The sequence below is a fragment of the Clarias gariepinus genome, chromosome 25 (assembly GCF_024256425.1).
Source record: "Clarias gariepinus isolate MV-2021 ecotype Netherlands chromosome 25, CGAR_prim_01v2, whole genome shotgun sequence".
NCBI classification, from domain to species: Eukaryota; Metazoa; Chordata; class Actinopteri; order Siluriformes; family Clariidae; genus Clarias; species Clarias gariepinus.
Window position 1 is genome coordinate 22392948 of NC_071124.1, and position 19262 is coordinate 22412209.

Below are 19262 nucleotides of genomic sequence, written 5' to 3' on the forward strand. Positions count from 1 at the left end.
GCAAAACGAGGATGGAACGGAAAACATCCTCAATCGCCGAACGAGAAAAAGTTCAAAAGTCAACCATCAGCTGGAAAATTCATCAACGCTGACAGTTTTCTGGGATTCTCAAGCACCAGTATTGGGACATTATCAGGAAAAAGTTCAACAATCAGCAGTGAGTCGCTTACTGAAGAGCTGGAGTCTAAACTTCGGATTAGACGCAGAGGACTGATATCCGAGGGCGTCGTGATCCTGCATGATCTTGCCGCACTTCTGTCCACACTGTCGACTCTCTGCAAAGACTTTGTTTTGTGGTGTTAAAGCATCCTCCTGTTTGGTTCCCTGAAACCTTTAAGGACGAGGATTTACTTCTGATGAAGAACTTTTTTTTTTTTTTAAGAAAAAATACAAAAGCTTGGACTGAGTGTACTGAAAAGCAAAGAGATTATGTCAAAAGACGATAGTCTTTACTAAATGTTAATTAAATAATTAAATAAATTCTACAGCCAGAGTTCAGTTCATTTTTGACTGACACTTGTAAGTAAATAAATCATGTAAAGACTTTTGTTATGTTGTTATTACAGTACAGTTATTACTATTAAGGGCATTTAAAAAGGGGACCAGACAGTTAATGAGCTACGAATGTTAGCTAAACCTATGCAACTAAACCAGTGCATCCCTTCCCTTCAATGTTTTCTTCAGATCTCTAACCACATCTCTAAAACACACACTGCCTAAAGCTAGAACATCTGCATGAACTTTCAAAAAATTGCAAAGGAAGTAATGACACCTCTTGACATCTCCTTGTCATTACTGGTTGGAGGATTATCGGCCACATCATTTGTCTTTTTTCTTTCAGTTTACAAAGTCTGGACCTGCGACTGAAACGTGAGTAAAAACTCCACTATTCATTATAAAAAAGTGCTCTTTGTTCAAAACCACTGATTGCACCTTAAATTCTAGATAGCTAGGAGATTTGTATAACTACTGAACACTTGGTAAATGTATTTTCTGTCATGCATTGGATAACAATTAATCAAACCTAAGCCGATTTTAAAACCTTTTCCAAAAGCATTTAAAGTTTTTTTTTTTTTTTTTTAACCATTCCTGAAGAATGGAACTTGCTATGCTATGTAAACGTCATATGTAATAAAGGAAAAAAAATAAAAATGAGTAATGGGTAGACGCGGCGAGACACGAAGCTGAAAGAATGAAAGATTACCGTTTTCATCGTCTGTTCAGCATGAGTAAAAAAAAGAAAAAAAAAGAGATTCTCGGCAGTTAAACATATTGTTTACATTTCAAGATAAACATGTATTTCATTTTTAATGGAATGGGTAATATTTTATTAACGAGCTCATTTAATATACAGTATGGCGAAGGAAAGAGAGTGATTTAACAGGTTTAGATGTTAAATAAATTCTGTACACTAGACCTGACTAATTTGTATTCCATCAGTGAATTGTAAAAACAATTCCAGTGTAAATTAAATAAGAGCATGTATAAATCAAGGCTAGTGTGAAGTATGTATAATTGTCACTAATTATAATAATACATTATACAGTCCTGGAGGACATTTCAGTGTTTTCCCCAGATCCCAACACACCTGATTGAACTAATTAATTAATTTACAGTCGGAACTGAAGTATGTGCAGGACGGGGGTCCTCCAGGACCAGGGCTGAAAAAGTGCTGTAGACTATTTAATGTGATTCTATATATATATATTAAAGGTCACATATTAGAACTGGTTTAGTTAATGGATGAAACAAATATGTGGCATGACTTTTTTTATGCCATGTGAACTGAATTGCAGACTTCTGTGGAAAATTTCTGTACGTGATCTTAAGAAGAAATTAACTACGCAGCCATTCTACGCAGTAGAAATTAACTACCCCCCCCCCCCCCAAACAGCTGTTTCAGTGTCTGTAGCTCTAAATGAACTGCCCATGAACCTAACCCTAACCCCTTTGAGGACGTGCATTTCCCTAGCCAATCAGAACACAGGGACCGGAAACGTACACATTCAAGACCTTTTCAAGCATTTCACACTTTTTTTTTTACTTAATTCTGAACAACATAAGAGGAAATATGTATGCAAGAGCACTAATTCACAATCATGATTGACATCATTAATATTTAAAAGTGTTAAAGGTATAACCTAACCTTGTTTATTGTAGCTCTTAAAAATCATGAGTAGAGCTGGGCTGAGCTGAGGGACCAAGATAGGCTCTTGTTTTATGAGGTCACAATAGGGGGAAAAAAAATCTGATTTGCTTGCGTGAGCTTTGGCCAATACGAAAAGAGCAGGAACGGTGTTTTTTCTTACTGTATGTTCACGCAGACTGGAGACCCACCTGATCGTCTAAACATGACTAGGAGTGAATTTTGCACAATTGGTACTTTTACATTATAGGCATTAATACATAATATTAGATTATTGGATTATTTTAATAATTTTCCTACAACTGCAATATTGTAACAATTAATTTTCTTTTAATGTATTAAGGAATGATGAATCACGATTTTTTTAGCCTTTATAGCTAAATTTAATGTTCTAAAGCAACTATACTGTAAGTTAATTCCTGTTATTACTTATATGATATAGCAGCCTCTCTTTTTTCTTTTTCTTATATGTATTATTATTATTATTATTATTATTATTATTATTAATAATAATAATAATAATAATAATAATAAATGTAGGTTATTACAAAAAAGTCATTTACTATTACAAAATAAAGTGCTCACAGTGGAGACTCAATCCTCAATTTTTTAAATATTTTTTTTAGAAACAATAACAGATTAAAATGAGCAAATTTATATTCATGGAGCTGAGGCTACTGTCAGAGCTACTGTTACAGGAAATTAATCAAGGTTTGTGAAAGCAACAAAGATGTGGTAGAAGATCTGTTTCATCTGGAATATTTGGATGAGCTCATCTTAACAAGTAATTCCAGGTCAGGATTTCATAACACACACACACACACACACACACACACACACAGACTCAAACATGCATACAAACATAGAGATGGGTCAGAATACAAGGTCACATAGATCCCAGATGTTGGAACTGAATCTGTCCACTTCAACCGCAGCGCGCTTTCATGAACGCCAGGTGAAGTAAGATGAGTCGAGGTGACTCGGAGCAAACCGGTTATTTCCAACAAGCCACCATAGCCACTTCATTATAGTAGCACGGGTTCGAATGTCGACTGCTCGCTCCATGAGCAAGCCCACACACCACGAGCTCTGGCCTTCCAGTAAGCCTTCTCCTTCCGTGACATAAAACCATGTTCTTCCTTGTCTAAAATAATCCCTCTCTCTCTCTCTCTCTCTCTCTTTGCTTTAAAGCGTGCATCCCTCACAAGGCCATCTGTCATTACCATGTTTACATCCAAGAGGGTCGGGAAATGACAGAGCAGCCTTGTTGAGAGGTGTTTGGCTGTGTTTTCGTTGCGTTATGCGTGTGTTTGCTCTCTGTCACGTTCCAAATATAGGACCTCGAAATGCCATCACTGGCAGAATGATTACACGGTCCGGACTGATTGATGAGGTGGCTGGTTTCTTTTTTATTTCTGTGACAGATAGAATCGATAAACAAGAATACACTCGTGGGAACTGGGGGAAAAAGCTCTTTTGGTGTGTTTTAGATGTGTATACTCTGTAGCGCGCGGGTGTTAACGTTATACATTATTTATAAAGTTAATCAACTGATTATTAACTGCATGAGGAGTCAAGTGAAGCGTCTCTGTGAGTTTATATACGTGGAAGTCAAAGCTGGAATTTTGATTGTGCAGAATAACAAACATATTTTATTTGTTTTCCTTTATTTCTCCATATAATCGCTTGCTACACTAATGAACTTATCCCAGTGTTTCTCCATCAAGGTCTAAAGTCTTCTCTGCCTCCACCACGTCTGGCCTCCCAGGAACTCCTTTAATGGCCCAAACATGTGGAAATGTCTTAAGCGAGGTCAGGACTGGACTGTACGTGGGATATGTCGATAACTCCCAGCTTTCCCAGACTTCCTGTGTTATGCAAGTAATAAACAGTTCACACAGACAGATTTGTGTGCGTCTCAAGTTTTTCATTGATGTTCAAGTATCAATTTTTCATTGAATGTTCTCAAGAACGACCGCAGTGGGCTCTGGTTTCGTTAAACATGTCCGCACCATTCAAATGTCTAACTGCAACTATGAGTCTCATCACCGTACTGTGATTGGAGTCTTCTGTAAATTTCATTACATTTTACCAAAAATTTCATCACAAGTCCCGGTTTGACTCGAACGTCCCTCTTAAATCCCAGCATTCAAATTAGACTAATGAATTAAAGTGCACATTCTGATTATTATTTAAAAAAGTGCAAAACATTTTGCAGGTAAAGGACAATAATCACTGCTGATGTAATGTTTCTTTTACACCCCTGATGTCGAATCATTTCCTATCACTTCCTATCACATATACAACAGCAGTTTATTAGCATTGTTATTAATTTAAGTTTGATTTATTTAAAAAAGAACTAAATTGGACCTTTTATTTTTCTTTTAATGTTCCCTGAATGTTTTTAAAACTGTAAATGTAACAAGCTCTCAGTCATGTTTTAGCAGCTTTAAACAATTGATCCTTTATTTTTCATTATTTTAAAGTAATTATATAATACAGTATTGTATTAACACAGTTTTTTTTTTAAGTTACTGAGATAAAAAGCGTAAACTTCTCTATTCTGAAAACTTTCATTTGGAGAAAAACTTACAGTTTTAATCATTAAATACGTCGTCATTTCAAGCATTATTTTAGAAGTATTATTAATATTAAATAATATTTTCTCTTAATTATAATGACCATAAATAACACATTATTTTATTTGCCTATAATAGGCTAAATCTGTGACTTGAGCTGCTGGTACGGACCAATCAGAATCGATAATTTTATGATTCTGTAATTTAAACAGAGACAGATTAGATAGAAGAGAAACGGAGATGGAATGAGACAAAGATTCGGGATAACAGGGAGAGACGGTGTGTGTTAATGTATATTTATATGTATAAGCCCTAACACGGAGACGACCCATCTGTCAGCCATTACCGAAACACTGCTGCGGCTGGGGAATTCAATCGCTCTTAACGCCTCTTAAGTGAGTCCATGCAGAAGTCTTTTTCTGTAAACGACAGGCTCAGCCTGCCGCGATCGGGGAGGCCGCGCGCGATGTAACCCTAATCCTCACGGCCTTCGAGTGCACATCTTTCTCAGCTCTCGGCAGAGATGCGTCGTTCACACGCAGTAAAACACTTAATGTGTCCAGCAGAGCTGCTGGGATTTACAGCACTTCCTCTGATTCTGCGGGGGTTATTCGTCGAATCACGAGAGGCCTGGCTTACACACAATCACACACACGTGTTCGTCTCTCAGCCCGTACTGTATCTCAGGCGCTCTGATCTCAGCAACCGCATCCAAAAACCCACTGAAAATAGGAGGTAGATTTATATTTAAAACAGAAAAGATGAAGAACAGGCAGCATGTGGTTTAAATGTTAGAGATGACATGCTAATGAAAAAAGAAAACAAGAAGAAACAACCAATGTGTCAGCATTTATTATTATTATTATTATTATTATTATGATTTGCTGCATGTGTATGTATAATTTTGTGAGATCAAGCTATATTGAATTAAATGAATATTTATGTAATTTTTGTATAGATACTGTATAAAACTGATCACTTTAAAAATCGCAATAAGGAAAGTTTAACATTTAGGTAAATTAGTTCATTTCTTATTTTCATTTTTAACTTTGTAAACTAGGGTTAACAATTATTGATATTATGTCTATTTTACTAAAATAAATTAAGTAAATTAAGAACTGAATGCTGTTTAATTAGAATAACCTAAACATGTAATTATTTTACCATTTCTTTTTTGTATTTCTTTAACTTACATATTTTACTCTGCCCTTGAAGGTATAGTTTGGATTTTTTTCTTAAATTCTTAAATCAAAATTGAGGTTCCTACTAGTACATTACAATAGGTCCTGTTCATAGTAACATTTTCACACCAACCGTGAAATCTGCTATCCGGAGGGCAAACATAATGTACAGTAAGTAATCTGGGCCAATTGTCGTATTATGCAAACATTTCAAGTTCAGCTTAGACATACAGTATATAAAGATTTTGCAGTCCCTTTGAGTTAATTCGAGTTGGTATCTTTTAAAGTTACTGTATACAAAACTAGCTGTATAGTTCCGGTTAGCCATATGGCTAGTTCTAGGAAAAGAAAAGGGGTACATTTGTACTTAATACACATTAACTTTGGACGATAAAAACTCGATTCAATTTAGTGGACTGTAGAAGCTCCATATGAGTCTTAGCGGAATTTGGCCCTGATTACTTACATTTACATTTACATTTAGGCATTTGGCAGACGCTCTTATCCAGAGCGACTTACAAAAAGTGCTTTAAAGTTTACATCATTGGATACATACTTACACTGGGTTTACTGGGTTAATAACTTAAATATTAATATACTTGTATTGGTTTTGTGTTCTAGAGGACAAACTTCATGATCGGTGTGCAGAGCAGAAACATTTATAATGACCAAGACCTATGTTAATGCACATATACTGTACACATCCCTTTAATTTTCATTTGTTGACACATAAATAATTCGTTTTGGTTATATGAAATCATAAAAAACACATCATCGACGAACTGATAAGACATTACAACAGTTACAGCTTGTGTAAAGGCTCTACAATAAAGAACAAGAAGCCAAGAACCTGTGTTTTATATTGACGTCTCTTTAAAGCATGTACTATTTATCTGCTGTTAAAGTGATTATAGCTGGTGGACTTTTCTGCTCCGTATTATCAGTAATCAGAGTTATCATCAATACTTGTCTCTGTGTGGTCATTATTACAGACGGTGCGTACCGGCGTTCTCCATCTTCAGCGCTCTTGACGTCATAAACAGCACCTCGGGCCTCTGTAAAGCCACTCTCCTGAGGAGAAAGAGATTAGAGGAGAACATCATGTTCACAGCCAGCTACATGACCACGTCAGTCTGCAAAACACATTCTGCACTGTGTTCACCCAGAGCTTAAACACAAAGGCGCCGATTCACAGGTGAAATTCTGCTGCTTACAGAGCGAGATGTTCTTTGCCAAGTCGCTGCTGCTCTGAGTAAGATCTGTGATGCACATCATCATCTTCTGAGTGCTGCCTGATTTTCCATCCACTCAGAAAGGAGTGTGTCCAGAGTGCTTCGGCGCCCGTGCCGTTACTTTGTTTGATGGCTCGACTTTGGATGGACGGCCGCACGAATAGTGAACCAGAGAAAAAATTCCAACCTGAGGAATTCCCATCGTTGTTGGCCACTCCAGGCCTGTCTGGATATAATAAATGGAGCTCTGAAGATGAGGATGAAGATGCATTTGTGGGCCTCATGAGACGTTCAGTTGTCTTTCCGCATGAGTATGCGTGCCTGTGTTCATCCTCATCTGGTGATGAGAGGAGCAGGGATTGAGATCAGATTAAGATCAGGTTCTCAAGACCTGGAGCACTGTACTGTCCTTATCTAACACTTGACACAGCATCAGCAATTCAGAGTACACCTTTTCCAGGACTAGCAAGTATTTCAATAAATCTCATTAAAATAATTATCTAGATATAAATCAGGTTATTATTATCAATGTGTGATTAAAACCACTAGTTAAGCCAGGAAACATTACAAACCAGTGGCCAGACATGACTGGTAAGAAAGCCAGGTACATTAAAGATTACTTTAAAACTTTCGCAAAGATTAAAATCAAGTGAAGTAAGCCAGCCAACTTTTAACATAAATACTTAAAGCCAGTAGCCATGTTTGCTATCAAGCCAGATAGCATTTACCCTGTAGCTATGCTAAAATCTGGCTAACATTGTAAGTCAATTAAAAAACAATTACCACTAGCCATATTTGCTGTCAGGCCAGCTACCTTAAAGACACAGATTACCCAGTATGATTCAAATCAGGAGCCATGTTTGCTAAGCCAGCTAACAATAAAACAAGTAGTCAAATTCGTTTAGAAGCCAGCTAACAATAAAGTGAATAGCCATAGTTACTTTAAAGCTAATTTAAACTTGAAACTTAAAACATCTAGCTTACGCGATGTTTAAAACCTGTAGTCAACTTCACTAATAAACCAGACAACTGTACATTACTGGATGTTTAAACTAGCTTTAACATAAAAATTAAACGATAGCTAGGCTTAAGAAAAGTAACCAAATTTCAAAAGAAGCGCTTGCTAATAATAATCCAGCTAACATTAAAACCAATATCTACGCTTGTTAATAAGCAACATAGTTGAGTTAATTCGAGTTGGTATCTTTTGAAGTTACTGTATACAAAACTAGCTGTAAAGTTCCAGTTAGCCATATGGCTAACATTTAGTACATTTGTACTAAATACTCCTTCAGTATTACATTGGAGGATAAAAACTCGATTCAACTCAGTGGACTGTAGAAGCTCCATATAAAAACCAGTATTCTTGCTTATACAGTAAGTCAGCTAACATTAAAACCCGTGCCTACTGTATACTTGCTAATGAGCCAGGTAACTTCAGTAATGACGTGTATGACCAAAGCTAGTAGCCATGTTAGCTAGTAAGCTACTTGGTAAGCTATTCTTGATAGTAAGCAACTAACATTAAAACCAGTATCCGTTCTTGCTAATAAAACAGCTAACATTAAAACCAGTAACCATTCTTGCTAATAAGCCAGTTAACATAAAAAAAACTGTTTCTATGCTTGCTAATAAAGAACTAACATTAAAACCAGTATCTATTCTTGCCAGTAAGCGGCTAACATTAAAAACAATAGCTATTCTTACTTATATAAGCCTGCTTTTAAGTTAAAGCATTAAAACCGGCAGCTATTTTTACTAATACACCAGATATAATAATTACACTGTATGGCCAAAAATAGTAAGCCCTCTAACAGTAAATTCTGTGGCCTTGTTTTATAGCAAGCTAGCTATATTTAAAAAAAAGCATTACAATGTACTTGTATGCTACACAATAGCCATGTTTGCTAGCTTGTGTAGTATATTTAGCAGCATAACGGATAGTGATGCTGCCTTACGTCTCTATGTTCGATCCTGGGCTTGGGTTACTTTCTGCGTGAAGTCTTGCATATGCTTCATGTTTTCTCCAAGTTCCCAAAACCGTTGCAGGTGGACTCTGTGCTCTAAATTAGCTCTATATGTGAATGACTTTGTGAATCGTGTCTTAGCTTTGCAGGCATAGACTCTGGATCCAGGGCAACACTGACCAGGATAATGATGTATCAATAAACAGACTGATTAAACGAGAGTAGCGACTTTATGTTACTACCTCTGCTGAAGCTGCCAAGATGGGATTAGTCCAGCTCGAAGGCTGGGCTCACAATCTGCAGCTCGTCTCCCCTCCAGAACTCCAACCGTGCATCTTTACATAGAATAGTGGGGTCCTCTTCGGAATGGTAGTCAAACAGCGCCCAGACAAAGACCTAGAAAAACCCACAAAGAACTCTTTTAAATTACACGAGTTCCCCCAAACCATTTGGTTCTGATTATTTCCTGTTGCAAATTGAATCGTAGAAAGCCGCGTCTTGTGACCACTAGGATTCTGACAGCGGGATGTATATTACCTCTGTGTCATCGGCTTCCAGATCGTCTTTGGTGCCTGGGATCACTTTGAAGGTTACGGCCCCATCTGACTGTGCCTGGAAGATGTGAAAGTGAGATCCTATTCCAATAAAATCTTACAAAACGCAGCGAATCCCACAGGAAAATAAATAGAAAACAGAGATGTGGGTCAAAGGAGCAAGAAGAAACATACTGTACGTACAGTAAAATATTAAGTCATGTACGGGTATGGGGATGATTTCCTCAAGGGTCTTGTCTTGCATCGAAACTCTGTCATCAAGCACTGTTACATCTTTTTACAAATCAACCAACAGTAAATAAGGATGATGAAGTTACCCATAATATCCTGACGTGATCAAAGTTTGTTAATTTATGCATTTTAACGTTGTGATTGATCATGAACACATATTCCCTACAAAAACAGTGGGAGGCCCTGCTCACCGCTTCTGTCTGCGGCTCCCCGTCTCATAACACGAGCTACGACGATGGCACCAGTCGAAGCGTCCCATTTAAAGGTGGCTCCCTGGAATACAGAATGTGCTTATATATGTAATAACAGCACAACAAAAAGACCTAGAGTACTGTGCAAAAGCCTTGATATTTCATTTCCATAGAGGCAGACTTTCTTATTTTAGGGGGATGTTTTTTGTTTGGTTAAGCATAAAAACAAGTCTTAATTCATGAACCAGTGCAGATGATGACAGATGATCAGGCCAGTAATTAGTATACTGGTGATTCTGAATGCTGAGTGGGTGTAACAGACGAGAGGGGAAATGAGGTTGCTGCTCAGGTTGTTACATAAACAACCGATTTTAAATGCGTATCTTTAGGCACTTTGCAGCCAGTCGCAGTAAAACATTTGTTCCTATTTCTTTAATTTGATCCACATCATTTAATTTTATTTATTTTAATTTAATTTAATATGAAGAAATGTCAGAGTGTAGAAAAAGCAGAACAGATTGAACTTAACAAGAACCATGCCTGTTAGGTCTCCTGTATAAACTTATATCAAAAATATTGCTGAGGTTCTGGATTCAGATTATGACAATCAACAATATGCTTTACTTGCTCCTGGATGGTGGTCTTCCGTATAACGTAGGTGGTCTTATGTATATAATAAGGCAATAACAGCAAGAAGCTCATCTGGATATAACTTAAAAACTCATTTAAAGTTCTGTGCAATTCAATGCAATTTTTATAGCATGTGAAAATAGCTTCCACTATTTCTACTTATAAGATTTTTTGGGATTTGTGACGGGAAATTCCTATGTATACAATTATCTCTGACATGGTTTTGTGGCAGAAATCGATAAAATTTTAACTATACAGCATCACCTTAAAATTTTAGATAACTCAGAAGTTATATAGATGATATTTTAATTAAAAGCATGTTTCGCCAATATTTCACATTATCAGATTATTTATGGTAAAATATGGGACGAATAAACCTGTTTATAGACATAATTACAAATTTCAAGCTTTAAATTTATTTATTTAAATAAAATAACTTTACATTTTTTTAAGGAATTTTATTTATAAAAAAAAAAATATTAAATGAATAAATGAATGAATAAATAAACCAATAAACAAACAATTTAAAGCTTAAAATGCGTAAAATTTTATACACATTTTATTATTTTTTCTACTCGCTCGATTTCATGTACTTGTGTAGCTTTTACATATTGAGTTTGTAAAATACTCAATTCTGTTTAATTAGTTTAAACCATTTTTAAACCATTTTTTCTTTTAAAGCATTATTTATTTTGTTTAATTCTGCCCTTGATTTTAATACACTGATACAAAAATGTACCCCCCCCAAAAAAAACAGTGTTGTACAGAATGTACTTTAGATTATTAATATCTGTCATAATGTACCAGATATTATAAATTAAAAGTTTATATTGTCGCAAAGGTTCTGACAGAGTGAATTTGAAAACATTTGGTTTGAAACAAAGACTGCATTTGCTTTAAAATAAATTACAGTAAGTCCAGAAGGCCAAACACTAATGCGGTGAAAAGTTAAACCAAAGCACAGAGAGAAACTAATGAAGGACTTACTGCTCTCGGAGGCTTGAGTACATACAAGAAATCTGTTGTTCGAGTACTTCAACTTGTTGACATAAGACGTAAAATATTTGACGTGTGTCTTTTAAGCCACATTAAGATGAAATTAGTGCATGATGAATCACACAGCTTTCTTCTTTTTTTTCCTGGGGCTTGATTAATAAAACAGAAAGTTAAATAAATTCTACATCCATTAGTATGAGCTCACTCCACTTCAGCTCACACCTCCTCAACAACGAGTCTCTTCGCAGAGCGTCTGTGTAAAAAAACATGTACTTTGTGTACTTCCCCTGCCAGCGCTGCCAACATGCCACCATTACGAACATGGCCTCCTAAACCACAAGTGTTTAGGTTAAGCCCTCACACACATGTCAACAGCTAGATGAGCTCTGAAAATAAACGCTTGTCCAAATTGTGGTGACAAAAACGGGCTTTCGGAGTGAAAAAGGCCTCCAGAGGTAAGATGTTCCGTAACTGCATAGCCCCATTGAGCGCCAAACGGCTGGAACCATGGAGTGATATACAATACAACACAACAGCAGGGCACATGGGGTTACATACTGTACATGCAAATACACAACCGGTGGAAAATATGTAAAAATATGCAAAACAATAAATAGCCAAGACTTTAAAATATAAACATTAAATACGATCAATAGGACAATCAATACTCAGGAAAGTAAATATTCGGGACAGAATTTTTTTTTTATAATAAATATTTCGCTCAAATATGTAAGACAAAAATTTCTTAATATGAAAAACACTTAAGGACCATAAATACATTTAGGCATTTGGCAGACGCTCTTATCCAGAGCGACTTACATTTTTTTTTTTTTATCTCATTATACATCTGAGCAGTTGAGGGTTAAGGGCCTTGCTCAAGGGCCCAACAGTGGCAACTTGGTGGTTGTGGGGTTTGAACCTGGGATCTTCCAAACCGTAGTCCAATGCCTTAACCACTGAGCTACCCCTGGCCCTAAATAGTTAAGATGATAAATTCTCAGGATGTTAAATACGCAGGATGATAAATAGCGCTAGGGACAGCTCATACTCAGGATCAAAAATACTCAAAACAATAAACACTCAGGATAATAAATACTCTGCACCATAAATACTAAGGATGATAAGAACTAGGGACAATACATTTATACGACAATAAATATTCAAAACAATCGAATATTTAGGACAACAAATACTAAGAATTAATTACTTCCTATTTACTCAGGAAAATAAATACTTAGGATGATAAAAACCCAAGATGACACTCACTCACTCATCGTCTATACGGCTTTATCCTGTATTCAGGGTAGCGGGAGCCTGGAGCCTATCCCAGGACTTAGGGCACAAGGCGGGGTACACCCTGGACAGGGTGCCAATCCATCGCAGGGCACACACTCATTCACACACTCACATGCTCATTCACACACTATGGGCAATTTGGGAACACAAATCAACCTAACCCACATGTCTTTGGACTTTTGGAGGAAACCGGAGTACCCGGAGGAAACCCACCAAGCACGGGTAGAACATGCAAACTCCATGCACACCGAGGCGACAGTGCTCACCACTACACCACCGTGCATGATAAACACTCTTCGGACAGTAAATATGTTTAGAAAGACAAAGACTTATGATGATAATAATTCTTTCTAAAGATCACACAGGCACGAGTTCTATTACAAGGAGCACATCACCTCCTCCCTTCGTATACCATCTTATACAAACCAGGCAGACTCTGGAGGATTCAGTGTTTACCTCCAAGTTTCAGTAGTGTGTAGAAAATAGGCACCTCCGGTACCAGATCGAGCTTCACTAAAAAAGCCACGCTTAGATTTTGAACAAAAGCAGGGCCCATTTTTAGCCCATGGCTGCTCAATTACTCATCATCAGTAAGAGGAGCGGGCGTAGGCCTGCACCGGTTTGATGGACTCCATATGCACTCGCAGTTCCGATCCCCGCTACAGTCCTACTATGGCTTTTTAAAAACACCTAATCATTCCTGGCAGTTCATAGAGACCCGAGGGGCACGGAAAAGCTGCTGGTGAGAACCAAAGCCTTACTCCTTAGTATCGGATTACTGGATTGTTAGTGCATGAATGACAGAGGACTACTTCTAGGGTATATTTTAGACATTTAACAGCTTCACAGGAGGACAGTCAATATAGTCATCACTAGGGTTTAATCGGGGATTTGTTCAGGACCAGCAAATCAATAGTTAACATCTAAGTGAAGAAATTCAGAACCACATCTCCTCGACTTGACACTGAAATGACCTCAAGAATAAAAAAGAAGGCCCTCCGCTGTTCCCCTTGATGAAAAGTCGGCGCCGCTCACACGTCGGCAGCAGTTTGATTTCACTTCTCCGTGACTCACTACGTGTAAGTTGAATTCTCTGATGAGTAAACTCAAGCCCCTGAATCTTCGTTCCTTTATTCTAATCACAGTCGTGGCAGAAATAAAAGTGGTTCTGCCTCTGGAATTCATAAGGCTCCATTCATAAATGACAAGCTCTCCAAGCCGAACGCTACACGCCAGATGTTGGGAGGAAGATGAAGTCACAGTATTTAAAACGTTGAGCATTTCATTAGTCCCGCTTCATGATCGGAATGATGGTGGGTCGGTAGGAAGCCGGGTCGTGATGGATTTCCTCGTGCCTTTTCGGGTTGTGCGCTACGCACTACGTCCAGGAAAGACGAATCCAAGAACAGGTGGTGTTTTTAGGTTTAAGAAAACACAAATGTGGTCACGGCCGATTCTTCTGGGAGACGGAAAATTGTAATTGTTGAGGTTCTGCGGCGGAGCGTCCCTGTTATTTTAGCCTCAATCTGTGAGGCTTTAAAATATTGTGATTTAAAATATCCCTTACAGTATCTCCCAAATAGCATGCGCTTCTGATTTTAACCACATTTATTTCAGCTTTGATTAAAAATAATTCCCACACAGAAATTTGAAACAGAGTGAAAGTCAGAGTTTGGATAGAAAACTGATGCTGTGTAAGTGAGGGTTTAAAACAATACTAAATCAAAGAACAACCTGCATGCAAATGTATACAGATATAAATTATATAAGTGGCAAGGACAGCATGTTTATAGTCTTTCATTTAATAAGTCATATTTAGGATAATTCTTGTGTTTTCTTTATTAAAATAATTTTTTCTGATATTCATAACGGGAAAAAATAAATTAAAAAAAACTTTTTCCAAAAAAATTCACATGCTTTGCTCATATTATTTAACAAACACAAAAAGGAACTTTAGGTGCAAAATGGATTTAAAGCAAATATTTAAATATTAAAATATCTAAAGAAATCTTTTATTTTTATTTAAATCGTTTTTACTTTATATATATTTGAGTTTGGATCCCAGAAAGACATTGACACCAAGGCAGTGAAACTCCTTAAAAATATAAATCACAATAATATTGTTGTCATTTCATTATTTTTAAGATACTGAAATAAAATTTTTACATGTCGGTTGCGTTCGGGTCAATCCAGGACTGAAATTTTTGCTGAATGAAGGCTTTAAGCACAAAACGTCATTCCTGTGAACATTCAGTGAGTGGAAAACCTGATCCTTCAAAAAATCGACAGTTAACTTCTTACCAACTTGCGCAAGAGACGCATCTGTCTGTGTGAACTGCACACACAACACATCATTCACCAACACCAACACCACTCGCACATTACTGGAACTCGGCTGGATGTTATTGCCACATCCTCTGTACGGTTCTGACCCCGCTCCAAGCCATTCCCACATGTTTGGGCCATTAAAGGAGTTCCTGGGAGGCCAGGGTTTCAGACTTGAAGCAGGCAGTACGATCAGGCTCCGGTGTAGTGAGAAGACTTTCTACCTTGATGGTGTCCAAGCACTAGTGAAAGACTGGGATAAGTGTAGCAGGGGATTATATAGAGAAATCAAGAGAGTTGTACTTATTGAGCATAATCAAAAGTCCCAGTTTGACTTGAATGCCTCTTGTATTTTGTCCTTTGTAGTTAAATCTCTACCATTGGGTTGTATTTATTTACACATATCTTTCTGTGGCTTTTACGCTATAGGGAATCGCACTCAGGTGTAAATGTATGTAATTATAATAGACTTACTCACTCACTCATCATCTATACCACTTTATCCTGTATTCAGGCTCGCGGGACCTGGAGCCTATGCCAGGAGACTTAGGGCACGAGGCGGGGTACACTCTGGACAGGGTGCCAATCTGTCGCAGGGCACACACACACACTCATTCACACACTACGGGCAATTTGGAAACGCCAGTTATCCTAACCTGCATATGTTTGGACTGTGGGAGGAAACCGGAGTACCCGGAGGAAACCCACCAAGCACAGGGAGAACATGCGAACACGCAATAGAGCACGCACACAGAGACCGGAATCGAGCCTGGCCGGGAATTGAACCCGGACCCTGGAGATGCAAGGCGACCACCCAAGTGAGAACCACTAGAACGACCTCTATAATAGACATTTGCTCTGTATTTCAAACTTTGAAAAGATTTACAAATGTGCAAATGCACGTTAAAACTTTTGGTAAGTCTTAACCCTGAATGCTTAATTGGACCTACAAAAAGGATTACCGTTCCTACGTTCTGACGATATGGGAGACTCTGAAAGTGAGATTTTTTTTCCGATTTTTTGGAATGATGTCTGTTGATTAATAACTGGTCATTAATAACATTCTCAGGTAACTGGGTTAAGGCTGCATATTTGAAGATCTTTTCTAAATCTAACAGTATTGAAGCAGGCGGTGTAATTTGTCTGGAGTCATCAATAATTAACTGAGGTGCAAGTTGCTTCAGTTCTGGCTCGTCTGAAGCAATCAGGGCTTTCAGAATCTCAGATATCAGAAGAGGTTACCATGGTTACCGGATGATTATAATCTGACATGGAGAACACACCAGTTGTGCATTCCTTCTTCTTAATACGTTGAGGTAGGAAAATATTTCAGTGCTCCAGAGGGACTAACCAAAGGTTCTTTGCTTTACATGAGCTGAATTATCCTGACTGTGTCTTCTTCATCTTCATCAGCCTCAACTGTCAGCGATGGAAGCTTGGGTTCGTAATCTTTCTGGGCTACGGTATCACGCACTGAGAGAAGGTCCTGAAAAAAGAACAAATTCTTGATTTTTTTTTTCGCTGAATGAGCCAAAACCTTCACATAAAAAGACACCCGATGCATTCTGATGAAGTACATGAGATCCAGCGAAAAACAGACCTTTATTCACTGCCCACATTTAAACGTGGAGAAAAAAAAACATGAGAACAACAAATGATCCAAGTAGCACCGTATCGTTAAACCACTGAATGAATGAAGCTGTCAATGGTTAAGCTCCCGTACAGGAACCTCTGCCAATGTCTTCTAAGGTAGAAATGTATTTCTCTGTCCTTTGAGTCGTTGAGGAAGAAAAAACCTGAGTCCTGAGGTTCGGTGATGTTTCAGTTGGCCACGATGCACAGCACTATGGCTAGCTTAGTACGAATAATCATGCTTCCTGAACACCGAGCGTATTTGTGCTGCCTCCAGGAAAAGCACATTCGCTAAAGATGGATTTTCTCCCCAAAGCACCTTTCGAGCTAGCTACAAGAATCCTACCAAATAAGGGATGGATTAATACACTGCTTTTTGTTCTGTGGAGCTACACAAAGAGGACATGCGCTCAGAGTATTAGGTGCGACTGATGCTAATGTGAGCAGGAAATCTGTAACAGTCGCCTCTTTTATTTTAAATCGAGTCCTAAACGTCTAAGGCAAAATGCAAATTGCTTGGCGTACAGGCTAATGCAAATAACAGTTTTATTGGTTTCGGTTAATTTCACTTCCCACAGTTGATCCAGGTGAACTTTAACCCTGTGAATTTATGAACCTTCGATGTGTGAAACGAAGCAATAAAACACTTTGCATTTCCCACGTTTCCAAGCGTGATCCTGAACCGGTATGATCTTGAGATCGAAATTGTGAGGAAGTTCAGTATGGCTTCAGAAGACATCCAAAAAAAAAAATGAGATACAAAATTTAAAAAAACAACAATAACATACCCCAGTTACCCCCACTGTCCAAAGACATGCAGACCGGTGTTCCCAAATTGCCCTCAGTGTGTGAATGAGGGCACACTCCCACTTGAGTAACATTTGCCCTAGGGAATCTCTACTTAATCTCTATTTAAGCACATGATTTGTATACACCTTTTTCGGTTAAGGCTGTGGGTTACTGGGTTACTGATCGGAAGGTCGGGGGTTCAAGCCTCAGCATCTCCAAGTTGCCGCTCTTGAGCATGGCCCTTAACCCTACAGTATATGCTCCAGGGGCGCTGTAAGCTTGCTGACCCTGCGCTCTGACCCCAGTTTCCTAATTGGGATATGTGAAGAAGACATTTCACTGTGCTGTAAAGTACATGTGACAAATAATTTAATATTTTATTCTATTTGGAAATGTTGGAAAGGGGCTTTACTGTCCATCTAAGGTCTAACTTTTTGTCTTCTTACTAATACACGTCAAATTATATAACAGAACATAGTTATGAAAATACAAACTCCCTTTATTTTCCTATAAAGGGAGTGCATTACATTAACGCACTTATCTCTGTGTTTCACTAGGGCTCAGACACCAATAAGGCAGAAAGTTCTCTCAGTATGCCGGACGCATGATTGGACTGTCTGATTCATGCTTAAAATGCCGGCATCCTAGGAACTCCTTTAATGGCCCAAACATGTGGAAATGTCTTGGAGCGAGATCAGGACTGTACACTGTGTCAGGACTCGTCTCCTTCACAAGTTGGCAACAAGTTATCCATCGATTTTCAAGGATCAGACATTCCACTCGCTGAATATTCACGGGAACGACTGCAGTCGGCTCGGAGACACCTCGACCGGCATCGTCGTTTACAGACATACGTCCTTCTTTAAAATGTTTGCACCATTCGAATGTTTTACTGCATCTAAGAGTCTCAGCACCGCACCGTGTCTGATGTCTTCTGTAAGTGTCAATCTGTTTTTCACCAGAAATTTCATCACAAGTCCTGGTTTGAATTGAATGCCCTCGTATTTAAAGAAACTATCTGGTTAATGTTAGCTTTTCATTCAGATCATGAACAGAAATACAAAAATTAAACATTTTGTGGGATCAACAACAACAACAACAAGAGTTCGGAAATGGAAAAGAGAAGTATGGAAACGTTGCAACTCGCAATTGCGTTTTGTTTCATTTCCAAACTGTTAATCGCCCTCCTTTGGCCTGGCCATCCTCACTGACTAGTTGATGACAGATAATCTTCTTGTTACCCCAAACACTGATTCAGAACATAATAATCCTGGGGTTTTGTGATGGAAAAAACATGAAGTAGACCAGAAATTGTTGTCAGTGCATTTACGCTAATGTGACAAGCTAGCTTGGTCTCATGTAGTAATTGACATTAATCAGTGTCTGGTCAACTTAAGTTTTTTTTTTCTTGCATCAAAACCAGCAGCCAAAGAGTCACGCATGGAGTCTCATCTTGCTTTTTTTTTTTTTCCACTTTGATTTGGAAGCAGCGAGACGGATTTGATTGACAGTT

At 38.0% G+C, this 19262-nt stretch overlaps 1 protein-coding gene across 1 annotated transcript in view; it reads right to left on the bottom strand.

Annotated features, from left to right (window-relative positions):
- Positions 1-19262, bottom strand: part of mpp7b (MAGUK p55 scaffold protein 7b) — a 59862-nt gene that overhangs the window by 27290 nt on the left and 13310 nt on the right. The window contains 8 exon segments of the mRNA XM_053486369.1: positions 1205-1216; positions 6910-6977; positions 9348-9393; positions 9396-9501; positions 9643-9717; positions 9865-9910; positions 10063-10163; positions 16680-16814. Of these exon segments, the coding sequence (XP_053342344.1) occupies positions 1205-1216; positions 6910-6977; positions 9348-9393; positions 9396-9501; positions 9643-9717; positions 9865-9910; positions 10063-10163; positions 16680-16814 (589 nt within the window).